The sequence below is a fragment of the Brassica napus genome, chromosome C8 (assembly GCF_020379485.1).
Source record: "Brassica napus cultivar Da-Ae chromosome C8, Da-Ae, whole genome shotgun sequence".
NCBI lineage: Eukaryota > Viridiplantae > Streptophyta > Magnoliopsida > Brassicales > Brassicaceae > Brassica > Brassica napus.
In genome coordinates, this window is record NC_063451.1 from 9026341 (window position 1) to 9044520 (window position 18180).

The 18180-nt window shown below is 36.7% G+C and overlaps 1 protein-coding gene and 1 pseudogene across 1 annotated transcript; both read right to left on the reverse strand.

The window, feature by feature from the left end:
• Window positions 1-7305: 7305 nt before the first annotated feature.
• On the reverse strand, window positions 7306-8724 carry LOC106412603 (annotated as a pseudogene).
• A 6321-nt stretch (window positions 8725-15045) lies between these two features.
• LOC106414531 (late embryogenesis abundant protein 1-like) lies at window positions 15046-15930 on the reverse strand. The gene is made up of 3 exons (XM_013855170.3): window positions 15732-15930; window positions 15419-15619; window positions 15046-15247 (listed from the first exon to the last, which is right to left on the reverse strand). The coding sequence occupies exons 1-3, from the start codon at window positions 15870-15872 to the stop codon at window positions 15167-15169; spliced, it is 423 nt and encodes a 140-aa protein (XP_013710624.1). The 5' UTR covers window positions 15873-15930; the 3' UTR covers window positions 15046-15166.
• Between the last annotated feature and the right edge of the window lie 2250 nt (window positions 15931-18180).

An 18180-nucleotide genomic window follows, 5' to 3' on the forward strand; every position in this document is an offset into this window, starting at 1 on the left:
CTAAATGAAAAGGAATCTGCCTCGGAACTTCGAAGAGGCCGTTCTCCCAAACCGTGAGGACCCAGAAGACGATCAAGATATCAAATCGAAGCCCTGGCCGAGACGAATCAGTCAGTGTAAACCGCTTGTCGATCTGACCACCGACGCGTCCTCACGCACAGATACAGTGCGCGCCGATTTGCTTTGGAACCCTAATCCGAACCCGACGATACCGACGAACCCTAATCCGTTCGCGACTCTGTTCCAGCTCGTGTCCAGCTCGCGTTCCAGCCAGCTCGCATCCCGATCGTGTCTAAGCTCGAGGTTCATTCTTGGTGGTCCGGTTTCTACAAACAACTAAACTAAAAGTATTTCGAATTCTAAGAACATAATGAATCGAATTTGGTTGATTGTAAAGAATGAAACCCTAAAATATAATCTCTAAGTAGGGGTTATTGGTTGTTGTATTTTAATGGATTTGAAAATCCGAACTAAATCTAGTGTTATTGGTTCTATGATTTTCAAATCTGTATTATAAAATCATGTGTTATTGGTTTAATGATTCATAAATTCTGTATCAAATGAAGTGTTATTCAATCGTATGGATTTACTAATATATTTGATTTTATAATGGATTTGAATGGATTTGTTAGGATTTTTTAGTGAAAAATAGACTCAAATCCGAGGGAAAACTTCCGGATTTGCATATTTTACTTGGATTTATAAGTGAGGGTTATTGGTTCTACCATTTTGATGGATTTATAAATTCTATTTGGATTTTGAAATTTTTGACAAATCCACTTATTTTACAATTGAACAGATAGATTTCAAAATTAATGATATAGATTTCAGAATCAAAAATGTATTTGGAGTTGAAGTTCTCATTACCGTTTCTTCAAACATATAATTTGACAGAAAATACGTACGGCATGCATCTAATTCATCGTAATGCAACGGATAAATTTATGTCTTCTTCTGAAGTTTTTTGTTGTCCAAGAAATTCTGGGTTCATGTTTGATAATATTTAAATTTGACCTAAAAGCTTTAAGAACCTATCAAAACAAGCATGACTAAGTTTGATGAAATCCAATTTTCTTGTTTCATATGATGGTGTTACTTCTTGATTTATGATTGCTCATGTACTTCTTTTATTTGAATCACAGTGATATGATAACTAAATTCAGTATGTTCGTATGAAAGACACTTCGTTTGCAACTCTTTTGAAATTCAGTGTAATCTGGAGACTTTGACAATCAAACTCCACCGTCTTCTCTTTTGTCGCAACCACCATTTCACTTGCGAAGAATCTCATTCTCAACAGAAGAGTAAGGTTAATGTCAATTTAAAAATGGAAGAAGTGCCAATAATGTCTCTCTCCAATCTTCACAAGAGACAACAGCTCGAAAAACTTTTTATCTTCTTCTTCATCTAGATCCACCACGAAGAAGCAAATCAGCATTGAGTACGTCGTTTCCGTATACACAGTTCGTGGTGATGCAAAAGTATTTAAAAAAATTAAAGCCGCTTTACATTCGAATTTCACTTGGGTGCAGCGAGAAGTTAAGCACTCCGGCCAATAAGCCTTGACTTCTCCACTCCGTTAACGAAACCTCCGGCGGAGAAAGTCACAAAACTGTGAGCCTCTAGTGAGGATGGTTCCTAAAATATTGAAGTAGTATGTTTGTCAACCGAAGTTTATTAGGACACAAAAAGTATTAAGGAATTACCAATAATACAAATCCAATCAAAATAACAAGGCTCAACACAATATTTGTTCCTTTGTATTTTACTTCTAAAAAAAACTTATAAATTCACTCAAATCCAAATCCAAATCAAATCTTTAAACAAATCTATACTATTGAATAACACATGATTCTAAAATCTATTTCAAAATCATAGAACCAATAACAACACATTTGAAATCTGATTTTAAAATAATAGAACCAATAACAGTAGATTTGATTTGAACTTCTAAATCCATTCAAATATACAAACCAATAACACCCCCTAAATACTATATGAATTTCTAAATCAATCAAAATATATAAACCAATAACACCTCCTAAGATGAAAGCCATAAGATAATAGATCAATCCCTAAGCGAGTAAATCGAAGCTCTATAAGTTCGATCCCCAAACCCTAAAAAATCGAGATTGATCCATTGATCAATTAAAATCAGAACATTAAAGGTTTTGAATCTCAAATCAAATCCCTTTGATCTAAGATCAAATTTTCGAAATCCCTAAACCCTAATTCGAAAACTATTGATTAATTAAACTGATTGATTGATTGATTGAGATTGAATTTGATCATCCTGAAATTGAAATTGCTTGTTAATAAAATCGAAACCATAGTTCTGAAAATCGATTTTGATTGTTTGAAATTGAACATTGATTGGTTGATTTTATCACCTAGAACTATTGTTAGGATTGTTCAAACTCGAATCTGATTGTTTGGCTTGTTTAAACTAAAACCCTAATGACCTAGTATAAATTATTTTAAAATCGAAATCTGAAACTACATATTAGGTTAAACTGTTCTAGACTTGAACATACTCGTGGCCGTGTGGCCTTGTTGCATTCATACCATAACTTAATCACATTGATTGATTGCAATTACACTTAGAACTTATTCTAGGAATGGTGTTGAATTGAATCAAATAGCCGTGTGGTTTGATCTTTGCTTGGCTGATAGGTTTGCTTGTTTTGATTGCATCATGAACTGATAGAAACAAACCATGTTAGGATTGCAATTACACGACAAACTAAATGCATAAAAACTAACTAGTTTACATCCATGGCCTTGCGGCTTGCTCATTTGCCGTGAGGCATAGATCTTGGCTGTGAAGGCTTGTTTGATTGTTTGAACATAAAACCCTAATCGTTTAAACATTAAAAACAATTCCTAAAAGATCTAAAAATATTAATCTATAACTTCAGATGTCGAAAATCAACAACCTTGATTTCGCTGCCCTAAATCTATCTGGAGACAATTATCTTCAGTGGGCGCTCGATGCTAAGATCATCCTGAAGTCCAAGGAACTCGGGAAGTGTATCACCGAGAACAATAATGCCAATGAAAAGGATCGTTACAGAGCCATCTTGATCATTCGTCATCATCTAGCTGAGAGACTCAAGGATCAATACATAACCATTGAGAATCCACTAGATCTTTGGAATGAATTGAAATCGAGATATGATCACCAGAGAACGGTGATCTTACCAAAAGTTCGGTTTGATTGGACGAATCTAAGGATCCAAGACTATAAGTCTGTGGACGAATATAACTCTGCACTGTTTAAAATTGTTTCTAAAATGAAACTGTGTGGTGAAAGTATTACAGAACAGGATATACTTAAGAAAACCTTTTCCACTTTCCATGCAAGCAATGTGCTGTTACAACAACAGTACCGAGAGAAAGGTTTCAAAACCTATGCTAATCTTATTTCTTGTCTCTTGCTCGCTGAGCAGAACAATGAATTACTAATGAGAAACAGTCAGATGAGACCACTTGGATCAGCTACACTACCTGATGCACACACTACAGAGGACAATAAAGAGTCCATCCACGTCCAAGGAAGAGGCCAACAAGCCCTTGGTCGAGACAAATCGAACGGACGTGGCCGCGGTCGAAGATCCTTTGGCCGCGGGCGAGAAAATGGTCGAGACCATGGACGGGACCGTGGCTCATTTGGACGAGGCCATGGTCGTGGCCGTGGATCTTCTTTCAAACCCCAACACTTGACTAAATCAGAAAAATACGTGTGCCATAGATGTGGAATGAGCAATCATTGGGCTAAGACTTGTAGGACTCCCAAGCATCTAGTTGACCTCTATCAAGAGAGCTTTAAAGGAAAGAATCCTGAAGCCCATATGACTTACCAAGATGATGAAAACAACTTCAATCATGAGAAGGACGATCTTATGGATTATGAAACTTCAGATTGTCGAAAAAAAAAACTGAAGATTGATTTCGACATTTATAATCTAAATTATATGTTCTTTGTTATGATATTTTTCATTTCTATGTTTTTCATTTCTATGAACTTGTTTTATTAAAACTTAATAAAAGGAATGAATGATTTTTGAAAATGCCAATATGATTTGCGGGTATGGTACACATTAAGGGCCATGGCCAGATATGTATAAGGGCAAGCATTTAGATGTTTTATATTCACCCAGAAAAATCCATTGAGATTATATAGAGATATAAGAATGAATGGTTTCCATATTGAAACAATGGGCGAAGGAAACAAAGAGTTCCTTCAGATATATGTATAAAATCGCCCAAGGCCATAATGAGTCCTAAGAAAAAAACTATACATGCATTCTCTATTGATCGAGACTATGCCAAGATCAGTATGATAGAGGCAATAGTCATGGTAACCAGAATTGTTTACCCACGAAATTATACACTTTATGGTATGACCGGATTGGCCATCCTTGTCCAAAACATGATGCGAAATTGATATTGGAAAGGGCACAAAGAGTTATCCCATAGAATCTCACGTGTGTAGCATGAACACAAGGGAAACTCATTAGGCCATGATGTCCCAAAGCACTTAAACATTATAGTATGTCCATGAGGGGGCAGTGAGGACAAATCCGCACATGTCCATACTATATATAGCTTGGCTGAATCCTTTTATAAATCTGTATTGGCCATTACCCATAGGTCCAAACTCTCAGTCCAAGGCTTGGGGACACACGAATTTACATGCATCTTAACTAATAAGCATCAGACCATTAAGTGAGCATAGATATTCTCATCTCAAATTTATTACGGGTTATGAGCCAGACATATAACATCTTGAGATATTTGGATAAGCCACCACAAATATATGTGCCATCTAAGATGGATCCTTAGAAGAGGATGAGGATGGGGATATATGTTGGATATGAATCTCCCACAAATAATGAAGTACCTTGAGCCAAATATGGGTGATCTATTTAGTGGCCAAGAACACGGATTGCAAAGTTTAATGGATCCGACTATCCAACATTAGGGGGAGAAAATAATAAGTTGGTAAGAGAAACAGAATGGCATCGACCATCATTGTCTTGGCAAGATCCTCGGACTAAAGAATGTGAAATAGACGTCCAAAGATTATACATTTACAAAGGTAGCTAATCAAATGCCAGACACATTTGCTGACCCGAAAAAGAATGATTAAGTCATATATAAACCAGCTTGTAAAGCACCAACTAAATTGATGTCCAAGAGAGCCACAGTCAAGTTGCTACAGAGTCTATATAAGATAGACCAATAAGTTCCAAAAGATAAGAATCCTCGGAAACAAAAGAGAAAAGTGCATAGAATGATAAAACAAATCCGAGGTCAAGAAAACCATACCAGAAATAGAGATAAGGCCGGCCGGCTCTAAGGTACAGGTACCAAACAGTGTAGCTTGGGATGCCAAGCTGCAAAGTATTAAAGGTCCTGATAATAATGAATCTCAATCGATTATATCATGTGTGGAACATAATGGAACACAATAAGGAATGTCGACATAAGATGATACAATGTAGCACTTGAATTTATGAATATAAGCGAGGATCATGAACCCACGTCAATATAAGAATGCGCACTCGTAGAACAGATTGAATGAAAACATGGGGTTAAATAGTTTAAAGAAGAAAGGCGTATTTGGCCATATGATTAAGACGCCATATGATGTTAAAACCACTGGATATAAATGGGTCTTGTGAGGAATAGAAATCGTGAGATATAAAGCTAATGTTACACAAGGATTCTCACAAAGACTAGTAATAGATTATGAGGAGATATACTCCCACGTGGTGGATGCAATTATTTTTAAGATTTCTCTGGCTATATAAGAGAGAAAATTAAACTTGCAGCAAACTGATGTAGTGACTGCATATTTATATGGTCCACTGGATAATGAAAGTACTAGAGGCTGAATGTACAGCAAGTTCTCGAGAACAATATTGATAATCATCGAAATATATGATCTGAATATCCTAGGAACCTCTGGATACAATTTCCCAAGCGGTTGAATACCTTAAGAAAGAAATTGAGATGAAAGATCTCGGGAAAACAAAATTATGTTTGGGATTATAACTTGAGTACATAAATGATGGGATCCTTGTGCATCAGATGGCATACACTGAAAAGGTACTCAAGAGATTCAATATGGCCGATTGCCATTCTCTGACCAGTCCCATGGTCGTGAGGTATCTCGGCCTGGACACTGACCCATTCCATCCCAAGATGGACGATGAAGATGACTTAGGTCCCGAAATGCCATATCTCAGTGCCATAGGAGCTTTAATGTACTTGGCAACTCACACACGGCCTGATATAAGCTTTGCCGTGAAACTACTATCTAGGTTTAGCTCATGTCCGACCCAGAGGCATTGGAATGGGATCAAACATGTTCTTCGTTATCTGCAAGGAACGAAAGACTTTTGTCTATATTATACTAACCATCACAAAGATGGTTTAATTGGCTTTGCTGATGCTGGTTATTTATCAGATCCACATCAAGCTCGATCACAGACAGGATATGTCTTTACACATGGAGGTATGGCCATATCATAGCGTTCCATGAAACAAACCATCGTGGCCACTTCATCTAATCACTCGGAAATCTTGGCCGTACATGAGGCCAGCCGCGAGTGTGTTTGGTTGAGGTCGATGACCCAACACGTCCGAGCTGATTGCGGGATGGCAGAGTACAAAAAGCCAACTGTGATGTATGAGGACAATGCTGCGTGCATTGCTCAGCTCAAGGACGGTTACATAAAAGGTGATAGGACGAAGCACATATTGCCTAAGTTCTTCTTTACTCACGAGCTTCAGAAAGCCGGTGAGGTCCAGGTCGTCCAAGTACTATCCAGCGACAATTCAGCTGACCTATTCAGCAAGGCACTTCCTACCTGCACGTTCAGGAAGCTCAAGCATCAGATTAGGATGCGTAGGCTGAAGGACCTCCACTGAGGTTCACATCAGGGGGAGTATTACGTGTTGTACTCTTTTTCCTTTATCATGGTTTTGCCCCACTGGGTTTTCCTGATAAGGTTTTAATGAAGCAACATTAAGCGTATTACAATCCATGTATGGTTATGGCATCCAAGGGGAAGTGTTATAAATCAATTGGTGGATGTCCATAACCGGCCCGGTCCATAACCGGCTCATACACTTAGAGAGAGAGACGGCCCAACCCTAGAGAGAGAGAGGCGGCCGCGAGACTTGGAGAGGAGAGAGAGGCGGTTACAACTTGTCTATTTCCTAATTTGTTTATGTTTTTGATTTGTAATCTTTCCTATTATTGTATTTCCATTTATCTCTCTTGTAATCCCTATATAAAGGAAACACTTATTCATTAATAATATACAGAAACTTACAGTTCTAAATCTTAAGTTTCACAATAGAAACTTCATAATTAGATAACAAAAGAGACATTGCATCTCCAACTTAGACCGATAAAACTACATAATTGTGCCTTCTTAAGATGCTTCAGCAATAACAGAGCCAACCTCACGCATAAAGTCAGTCTTCTGCAACACAAGTTCCATTTCTTTGGCCTGCAACAGCTTCCACTTCTCTTCCATTTTCTTCTTAGTCTCCACAGCCACCATGCTCCATTTCTGTTTCACAAACCGTTCACCCACACCTAAACTCGCAATGGATCCAACAAGAAACGAGTCTTCAAACCAGTCGGAAGCACTCATCACACCAACAGACTTCGAATCTCCATTAACCAACACTTCTTTGTCTACTTCCACCTTCTTACCAAGACCTCTCAATCTTCTTCTTCCTTCTCATCATCATCCCCTTGTACATTTTCACCATTAGCTTCCAAAAAGTCCAGCTTCTTCTTTAGCGACCCATATGATTCAACGTCTTTCTCAACCTCTTTACCATGAGGTTTGACAGAGTCTATCTTCTTCTTCAAATTAGACTTGAGAGCCATTCCATTAGATCCCCAAATATACTTGGACAACTTAAAACATTCCATATCATGAGCCTTGGGCAAAGATTCTACACCTCTCCGCACTTTCTTCACATACTTCTTCCTCAAAGACCTAATCTTCTCAACAGTTTGGTACTTACTAGCCTCAAAGCTAATCGATTTCTTGATGAATTCATAAAACCCATCCATATCTTCGTACGGACTCTTCCCTGTCTCTGAATTGAAATCGATCATACCTTGTAGCAGATAGATCTCATCTTCTTCGCTCCACAGTCTCTGAAACAGAGGTTTCTTGCTATCCTCCTTCTTGGACCGTTTTGCATGCACCTTCTTTGGGGAGATCTCTTCACTCGAACGCTTAGATCCAGGTTTCGAAGGACTTGCGACGGTTACGGCGGTGAGCTTCTTAGATCCAGAAGCAACGGCGTGTCTTGCTGGGCTTTTTGGTTTCCTTGCAGGTGGAATGATGACGGGATCCATGAGATCGTCTTCTTCCTCAGATGAAGAATCGTCGGATATCTGTTCTTCAGCTTCTTCTTCTTCTTCTTCTTCCTCTCCAGATAGAGTCTCCACTTCATCGTCGCTTGAAGATGACTTTGGTGGGTCCTCTAAAGGGTTGAGTTTCTTCTTAGCCATCTGTAGTTAAAGAAGGAAGAGAGAAGCAGATAAATTGGAAAACTCAGCTGACTTGTTTGGGTAATTATTAGTTTTAGTTTTTGGTTTTTAGATTTTTGTTTTGGTTTTTATATTTTGGTTTTTGATTTTCAGCTTTTGTTTTTTGGTTTTTAGTTTTTAGATTTTGATTTTGGTTTTTGGTTTTGCTATATTTTTTTTTCAAAAATTAAGTAATACATTACTTTAAAATAATACAATAAAATATAGATAAATATTTAGATTTACAATTAAAATTATCAAAATATTTTGATAATTATTTTAAAATAAAATACAATAAAATATTTTAATTATTATACTATTATAAAAATATATAGTAATAAAATATTTATCATAAAATTTATATAAATTCCAAAAAAATAAAAAATATTTAAATGTTTGAAATTACTTAGAAATTTTTCTTATATAAATTATTTTTAATTTTAAAAATTAAATAGCTATAGTTTTTCTTATATAAATATTATAAATTATACAAAAATAAAAATACTTAAAATTTTGAAACTAATTATAAATTTTGTCATATAAATTATTTATATTTTCTTAAAATTGAATGGCTATTTTTATTTTTCATGACTAATACAATATATTGTATTAATAAAACAAATTATGTTTTTATAATTTTGGTTATTTTAATGTGACTAGTAATTATTAAAATTATTCAATTATTTTATATATAAAAATTAATAACCAAGTTTTAAAATTAATTAATATTATTTATAAAATATATAAATTTATTTTACAAATATGAAACACAAATTTATCACATTATTTTTAAATTATAGCTAATGTACCAAAATACTGTATTATTATTTATCTTTATGAACATGTTATTTATTAATTATTAACTAATTAAATGTTTTAGTTTCTACCAAAAAAAATCAAAATTCGTTTTTCCTTTTAAAAACTCACAAAAGTTGGTTTTTGGTTTTTCTTCATAAATTGGTTAAACTTTCTAAAAACAAGTTTCCCTAAATTTTAGGAAATCTATTTCTTAGATATCTTGATTGGCAAATCAAATGAAAAACAAAAACTAAAAACTAAAATTTGATTGGATGAAAAATAGTTTTTGCAAAAACAAATGCCAAAAACTAAAACAAAAACCACAAACAATCAACCTCTTAAAACTTTAGGTTTGTAGCGGACACAAGTCGAGGGAGAATTACAGTGAAATAATATAAAGATCAAAATATTTCCTGACCAAAAAAATAAGATGTATTAAATATAAAATGGTAACGCAAGCCACTTTACAAATATAGATTATCTATTTTGGAGGAAGAACGATATAGAAGACCCTGAACTAGATAAAGATCTATACCCTTGGATCATGTGGTACATTTGGAAAGCGAAAAATGATAAATTATTCAGAGTAATAGACAGAGACCCTTTGAAAACTATCCGACATGCTGAATCAGAATGCCATGCTTGGTTCGAAGCAAACATCAGACAAGAACAAGAAGTTATACAAAACAAGGAACAGAGAATACGAAACAATCAACCTAACCATTAGCATGCTACTATGGTTCTCAAGCAATAACAAGCATGCCATCAACTCAATCAACATAACCTCAATTATTTACTAGTTAAACCGTTACTCAGTTAGACACGGCTGCCTGCCATGATCCAACTTCCAAGTAACGGGATCCTGCATGAAAACAACTCAGCAATCAATTGATTATAACTCACAGTGTTCTTTGCCGATAAGCAGCTGGTTGATCGGAAGAGACTTGGCCAAAACCCAAGGGATGACTTGACTGGACTGGACTGAACTGATCTCGCCTTGGACAGAACCTCGGCTTCACCATGTAGACACTAACAGGTCTGGATGGACGGATCTGGACTCGGACAGTCCTTCCTTTAGCTTCTGGACAGTTCTTCGAACTTCTCGGCGGAGTATCAAGCAGAACTTCGACTGATCTGAACCCGTGGAACTGAACTAACTCTGGACAGTACCTCCACATGATCATAAAAGGAACTGACTGGCCTGGACGAATTCATTTGGACAGAACCTTCCCTAGGCGCTGACTCGAAATCAGTAGAGAACTGACCACGAAAACTCTCTAAAACTCTGGAAATAGCTCGGAAACTCTTGGTTTCTTTTTCTACCTTTCTCTCCTGGTTTTAACTTGGTTTGGACAGGTCTGTATGTGAATAAATGATATGGGGTCGTGGGGTATTTATAAGAGACAGTAACCAATCAGCTTCAGGTTGGTGGCAGTCCGTGTGTCGCTCCGCATGGTTCCGGACGCATGCGCGGCGGCACCTCGTGCTCCACATGTCTTTCAGCATGGCCAGGAAACATGCAGGACGCCACCCTCCTCCCAGATGTCAGGCTGCATGACTGGAACTCATGCAAGGCGCCACAGCAGCACACACATGTCGATCAGCTTGCTTCGGTTGCATGCGCGGAGACACCTCGTGCTTGGTCGATCAACCTTGTGCTTCTACATGTCAGGCTGCATGTACTGCTTCCATGCACGACGAAACCTCGAGCTTCTGTAGACACTCAGATTGTTAGATGGTTGACACCACGTTCTGAACCCATGCAACGAGCCACCTCGAGCTTCTCGGTCATTCGCTTGATTTCGGTCTTTCCGACAAATTTCTGATCCGCGATCCATCCCAAATATTTTTCCACTCCCGTTCTGATGAGCTAAATATTTTTAATAAAATCCATACTGAACTCTAACCTTTGCGGTAAATATTTCCCTATCCTTCGGCTTCATCGAAAACTTCCATAATACCAAAATTAGGGTTTTCGTCCAATTTCGGGTTTTCCCGTCGTGCTTCTATCCCGTCGTGCTTGCTTCCCGTCCTGCTTAAATCCCATCCTGCTTCCAATGTTTTCGAAATATTATTCCGCTGATACAAATTTTTGCGGAAAATGTCGTTCTTGTAAACCGTCGAGCTTCTAGAACGTCGTGCTTCCAAAAATGTTATGCTTCCAAAACATCCGTCTGATCAATATAAGACTTCTTCTAACTATGGCCGAGAAACTTATTTGACTCATAGTTCGCTCACAATCAATTCTTCGACCACCTCGTTCTTCAAAATTTCCCGATCGATCTTTACCGCCCGCGATTCGACAACCAAGTTGATGCTCGGAAAATCTTCTGTCTCGACCATTCTTATCCGGAAGGGCGGGTTATCACATTCTCCCCCCCCCCTAATAGAATTCGTCCTTGAATTCTTAGTTGTGCAATTTCTCATCTTCACGACATTCTCAACACGTCTCCATATATCTTTACGCTGTCCACAACTGTTCCTTGAATGTCCTCCTCAAGGTCTCCACAGTTGTCTTCATATCTCTTCACTGGAATGATCATTGAGTCATCCTCTTGCTTTTACTTTGACATAACACACTCATTGCCCATGATACTATCTTGTCCATTCGATAGATATCATCCTTGTCAAGATTCCTCAAATCCTTCTCGATCTTCTTTTTCCGAAATACTGATGAAGTCCTTTCCCAAAGAAGTCTTGTTTCTTCCAACTGTCCAGTCCATACCTCAGCCCAGTTATTTGAATCTGTTTCTCCTCTTTCGCTTCGGGTTTGGGTTTGGCCTCGAACTCCCTCCACTTTAAGGTTTTCATCCCTTAAAGTTCCGATCAACAAACACACTTACTCGCTGCAACTCAAAAGAACACCTCACACGCAAGTTATTAGACAACTAATCCCCATAGTCTACAAACTACAACCTAGCAATGCTAACCAAACAACCTAGCAATGCTAACTAGCAACCTCCAGTTCTAACCAAGCAACCTAGCAATTCTAGATTCCGCTATCTCAATCCTAATTCCTAAAACAATAAATCATATTGCTGGACGTGACCGGTTTCCCTAATGCCTTTTGTGACTCTTTTTGACTCGAAAAATATTTAAAACCGATTAAATCATGAGTTCTGGAAGCATGGACGAAACCAGAACTCATGATTTAATCGGTTTTAAATATTTATCGAGTCAAAAAGAGTCACAAAAGGCATTAGGGAAACCTGTCACGTCCAGCAATATGATTTGATGTTATAGGAATTAGGATTGAGATAGCGGAATCTAGAATTGCTAGGTTGCTTGGTTAGAACTGTTATGTTGCTAGTTAGCACTGATAGGTTGTCTGGTTTGCATTGCTAGGTTGTAGTTAGTAGACTATTGGGATTAGTTGTCTAATAACATGCGTGTGAGGTGTTCTTTTGAGTTGCAGCGAGTAAGTGTGTTCGTTGATCGGAAATTTAAGGGATGAAAACCTTAAAGTGGAGGGAGTTCGAGGACAAACCCAAACCCGAAGCGAAAGAGGAGAGACAGATTCAAAGAACTGGGCTGTGGTATGGACTGGACAGTTGGAAGAAACAAGACTTCGGTTGGAAAGGACTTCATCAGTATTTCGGAAAAAGAAGATCGAGATGGATTTGAGGAATCTGGAAAAGGATGATATCTATCGAAAGGACAAGATAGTACCATGGGCAATGAGTGTGTTATGGCAAAGTAAAAGCAAGAGGACGACTAAGTGATCATTCCAATGAAGAGATACGAAGGCGATTGTGGAGACCTTGAGGAGGACATTCAAGGAACAGTTGTGGACAACGTAAATATATATGGAGACGAGTTGAGAATGTCGTGAAGATGAGAAATTGCACAACTAAGAATTCAAGGACGAATTCTATTAAGGGGGGAGGGAGAATCTGATAACCCGCCCTTCTATTTTTGGCGAGCTTCCGACGGGATTTCTGGACGAGCTTCCGGCGGGTTTTTCTAGTAAGTTTGTCGCCTCCATATTTCTAGTTATTGGAATATTTTAGGAAAGCTTCTAATTTATTAGGAAATAAGTTATATTAGGGAAGTTTCTATTTTAGGAAAGTTGCTATTTTAGGAAAGTTTCTATTTTAGGAAAGTTTCCATGTTTGGAAACTTTATTTTCTGAGACTCTGAGCCTAAGTTGTTGACTCTGGTGTTGCAGTTGACCATCTCCCGTCGATCATTTCAGCCAGTTGCCAAGGTGAGGGCTATTTCGTCTAATCATGAGCTAGTTTAGTACTACTATTATGGAAAGTCTAGTTTCGAAACATGATCCATCTCTGTGAATCGAGTCTGTTTGAGAGTCTTGTTTGATTATTATTATTATTGATTGTTAAACCGGAAATAGGATATTAGATGATTCAACAGTTGAATGAATTGAGTGATGTTAAAAATGCTATATATATATATATATATATATATATATATATATGTGTATATAAATATATAAGTCTGTTTGTGTGGATTGCGGGTGCACAAAGACGTTTGTGTAAGCCGCCGACGAGCAGTGTGATTGCGGGTGCACAGAGACGTTTGTGTAAGCCGCCGACGAGCAGTGTGATTGCGGGTGCACAAATACGCTTGTGTAAGCCGCCGACGAGCAGTGAGATTGTGGGGGTATAAAGACGTTTGTATCAGTCGCCGACGCGCAGATTGTGGGAGTGCAGAGATGGAATACTGTACGCCTGGTGATAATATATATCCTTATGAGGAAATGCGGGGTGCATAGAGTAGCTGGTACTATCAGCGCATTGTTTGTATTGTGCTTTAGGCATATGTTTGTTTTGTAAGGTGTACTAGGCACCGAGGTTGTTTCATGCTAGAGCTAGGCCTACATAGTCATAGTGCTAAGTACTGAGTCAATGGTTTGCGGTTTAGCATCCCATACCTCACTAAGTGACTCCACTGTTGCTCACCCCTCTTCTTCCCCTTGCAGGTGAACTTGCCGAGTAGTTGGGTATCTTGACGGTTTGGGTCTTGGGGATCGCATATTTTATTTCACTTTTACATTAGATTTACTTGACATATTTTTATAATTAAATTTAAAGATGTATTTCTTTTAATATTATTAAATGTTTCGGTTTATTATTCGGTTCTGAATAATTCAGTTTAATTCAATATTTTACTGGTAATAACACGCCGTTGTCGAGAGAGGAAGAGACGGGTGTTACATATATATGCTGTATGGAGAGAGAGAAATTATCGACGCTATGGTGAGGCAACGCCTCAAGGAATCATGTTCAACGTATTGATAAGCACATCCCCATTAGGCTGCTCACAATCAAAGATAGTCTACACACCAATGGTTTTCAAGCATGGCTACAAGCCATAACTTAGTGAAGGATACCATATAAAGTTTTTCTTTTTCTATTTATTTACACAAAGATGCATCTTATGTAAAAAAAGTGACATTTTTCTTTTGAGTTTAACTTAACATTTAATTAAAAAAACTCAAAAGATGTTCATCCTAAGCTTTGTTTCTAACTTCTCTTCTGTCCTTCTTCCTTATTCTTTCCTTTATTTCTCTTCGATCTCCATTGGGTTAAGCTTATCAAAAGCGTTGTAATTTAATGGTAAGAGTGTTGTTAATTTGTTTCATTCCTTAAAAATGAAAATTATAGTGTGTATGTTACACCACATTATTACATCTCAGTTTTTATGATCACAAAATCTTTCAAAAACAGAATAATTATTACAAACATAATTTAGAGAAAATAGAAATTGCTAAACATCAGAAATAACATTTCAATATGTAAATAAATATAATAGTTGAAACGTAAAATATTCATTTATTCATTTCTTCTCATTCATGCCAAGACTGTTCTTAACACCATCTAAAGCACCTTGAGCCATGTTCTTCACAGATTCTCCTGTCTGCTCTCCAAAATCATATTGAAATACCAATATTTTTACCAAGTTATATTTTATTATTAATAACTATATTAAGGTATATTGGAAGACCTACATAATATATGCTGTAAATTTAACCTCAAATGGGTATATTCAATAAAGAACTTAACGGAAGAAAACGTAACAAAAATATACCTGGCCGAGAAAACCGGTGGTTTGTTCTTGGCCATGTTGGGCGGATTCTCTGGTGGAATGAGATTTATCAGCAGACTTGTTTTGTGCTGAATGTGTAACATCAATTGCCTTGTCATGTGCTGATTGTGCCACCTCTGCAGTCTTATCACGTGCTGATTGTGCAGTCTGCTTGGCAGACTCAGTCCACTGCTCGGCCTTCTCCTGCCGTATCCATTAGAACGTTATATACAAAAACATAATTATGATTTGGTAAAATACGTATTCCATATAGTTTAAAATTGATTAATAAAAAAATTGAGGTCGCAGATCATACGCGAGCTTGGCCCTTGGTTTGGCCAGCATTGAATGCTTGCTGTGACATGGTTGATGATCCAAAGAAGCAAAATTTATAAAGAAGATTCAAGTGTATGAAAGAGTTCGTTCTATTAGCCTTGATTGATTGAATTGGTTTCATACGGGGTATATTTATAGCACTTTTGTTTGGATTTCTTTGAATTTTTAGTAAGTGGTGGACAAAACTTTTGTGTGTTTGTGAATTTATTTATGTTGATCTTGAGAGAATTGTGGTTAGCCATTTGTGTTGTTCTGTAAAATCATTTTGACTTTTTCTTTCCTTTTACTTTTTCAAACAAAAAAAAATCAAAGTTCTTGGTCTGCCACCCTCCACCCTCCTCCCATGTAGAAAAATCAAATTATTTTTAGTAAGAGTACCGATATGAATAAGGATCCGTTATCCAATCTAAATTTTCTTCCTTTTGGAATTTCAATTTTTTGGGCATGGCGAACTGTGGTCCAAATTTTGATATCCAAGACTAACCCGTATATAATTTATGGGTTGTATGGGTTATAGAAACTCCGACCATAAGAATAGAGAAATTGACTGAAATACACTAAGCTAGATACTAATTTTCAAAAATACAGTTAAACAAAAACTCAACATTTGGATTTAGTAATTATTGTTTAGCGTTTAGTATGAAAAAGGTGGAATTAAGTTTATAAACTTTTTAAATAATTTCTGAACTATTTATAAATAGGGCTTTTTGCAAATATAACTCAAAACTTAAAGTCAAACACAAAACTAACTCATGTTTTTTTTTTAACTTTGACTTGCCTCTTTCACCTCCAAAGTTCAGATTATCCACGAAAATGCCATCACCTTTTTTCTTTTCGAAAATGCATATTTTACTCTATCACCCTCATCTTCCTCAAGTATTCACAATATTGTCATTGCCATCAATACACCAACCACCATGAACAACCAATTTGAAGCTCTTAATGCACCTAAAAATCGATTTACACTCTTTCTTTCTCAATTCTTACGAACAAAAACAACATCTCTTTACTTTCTCTCCATATTCATTAAAAAAAAAACCAAGAATTTGATTCTAACATTTTTATGGTTCATAGAGCCATTGAAAGTTAGGATTCTCGGTGGGTTACTTTCACTTGAGCTTCTGTGTGGTTGGAGAAGACTTATGTGTGCTAAGGAAGTTATCTCACTAATTTAAGGTATGAAATCGAGATTTTATCCAGATCTGTCCGCCTAGAAGACTTCCGGGTAAGTCTTATGGTTGTAGACGACTTATCTAGAAGTCTTCTGGTCAATGCAGATGTTAGTTTTGCAATTGACTTTTAAATGTGTTTTTTTGAGATGACTTTTACTAAAGTCGTCCATTTTTGTTTGTTTAAAAAAAATCTCGAGGAACCCAGGAAGTCGTCTCGGATAAACCGGTTAGTTTTACATTTGACATGAATGTGTTAGAATTTTGACTTCTACTAGACGACTTAGAAAACCAAAAAATCAATATTTTATTATAACTAGACGACGTCCAAGTAAGTCGTTTCAGGTTAGTTTTGCAATTGGAAAATAAAATTAAATATTTAATTTATTCTAGATGACTTACTTGAAAGTCGTCCGGTCGACGACGTACACGAAAGTCGTCCGGTCGACGACGTACACGAAAGTCGTCCAAGATTTTATTCCAAGATTCTGGTCAAACCTTGCTTATCTTGGACGACTTCAGTATAAGTCATCGACTGGACGGCTTTCAAGTAAGTCGTCTAGAATAAATGTTTTATTTTTCAATTGCAAATCTAACCTGAAACGAATTACATGGAAGTCGTCTAGTTATAATAAAATAATGATTTTTTTTTTTGGTTTTCAACTGGACGACTTATGGGTAAGTCATCTACAACTGGACGACTTACGTGTAAGTCGTACAGGAAAAGTCAAATTTCTGACACAATCCGGTCAAATGCAAAACTAACTTGTTTATCCTAGACGACTTACATGGAAGTCGTCTCTGGTTTTTTCGAGATTTTTTTTTAAAACAAAAGTATGCCAATATTTACAAAGGAAGACTTCCAAAGAAGTCTGCCGTAGAGACGACTTCTCTGTCCTTTGTAAAATTTTAATTGCAAAAATGACCTAAATGGACGACTTCTACGAAAGTCTACTAGAAGACCTCTGTGGATGTCGTCTGCGTCAGTGTTTAATAAACTTGCAATTTTTCAAAAACTATAAAGAATTTTTAACATTTTCTTGTTAATTCATGTTTATTAATCAATATTTGGGCTACTGAATGAAATTTATAACTTAATTAATGAGGTTACCAACATTCATGTTAATTAAAGTTTCTAGTCTAATGTGCTTTTAACTCATACATGTTCTATGTTTGCTAATGTGTTTTATTTTGAATTTTTGCAGATGGATCGTCAGTTACAAGCAGTGTATGGAGAATGGTTGTTGAAAGATGGCTGTT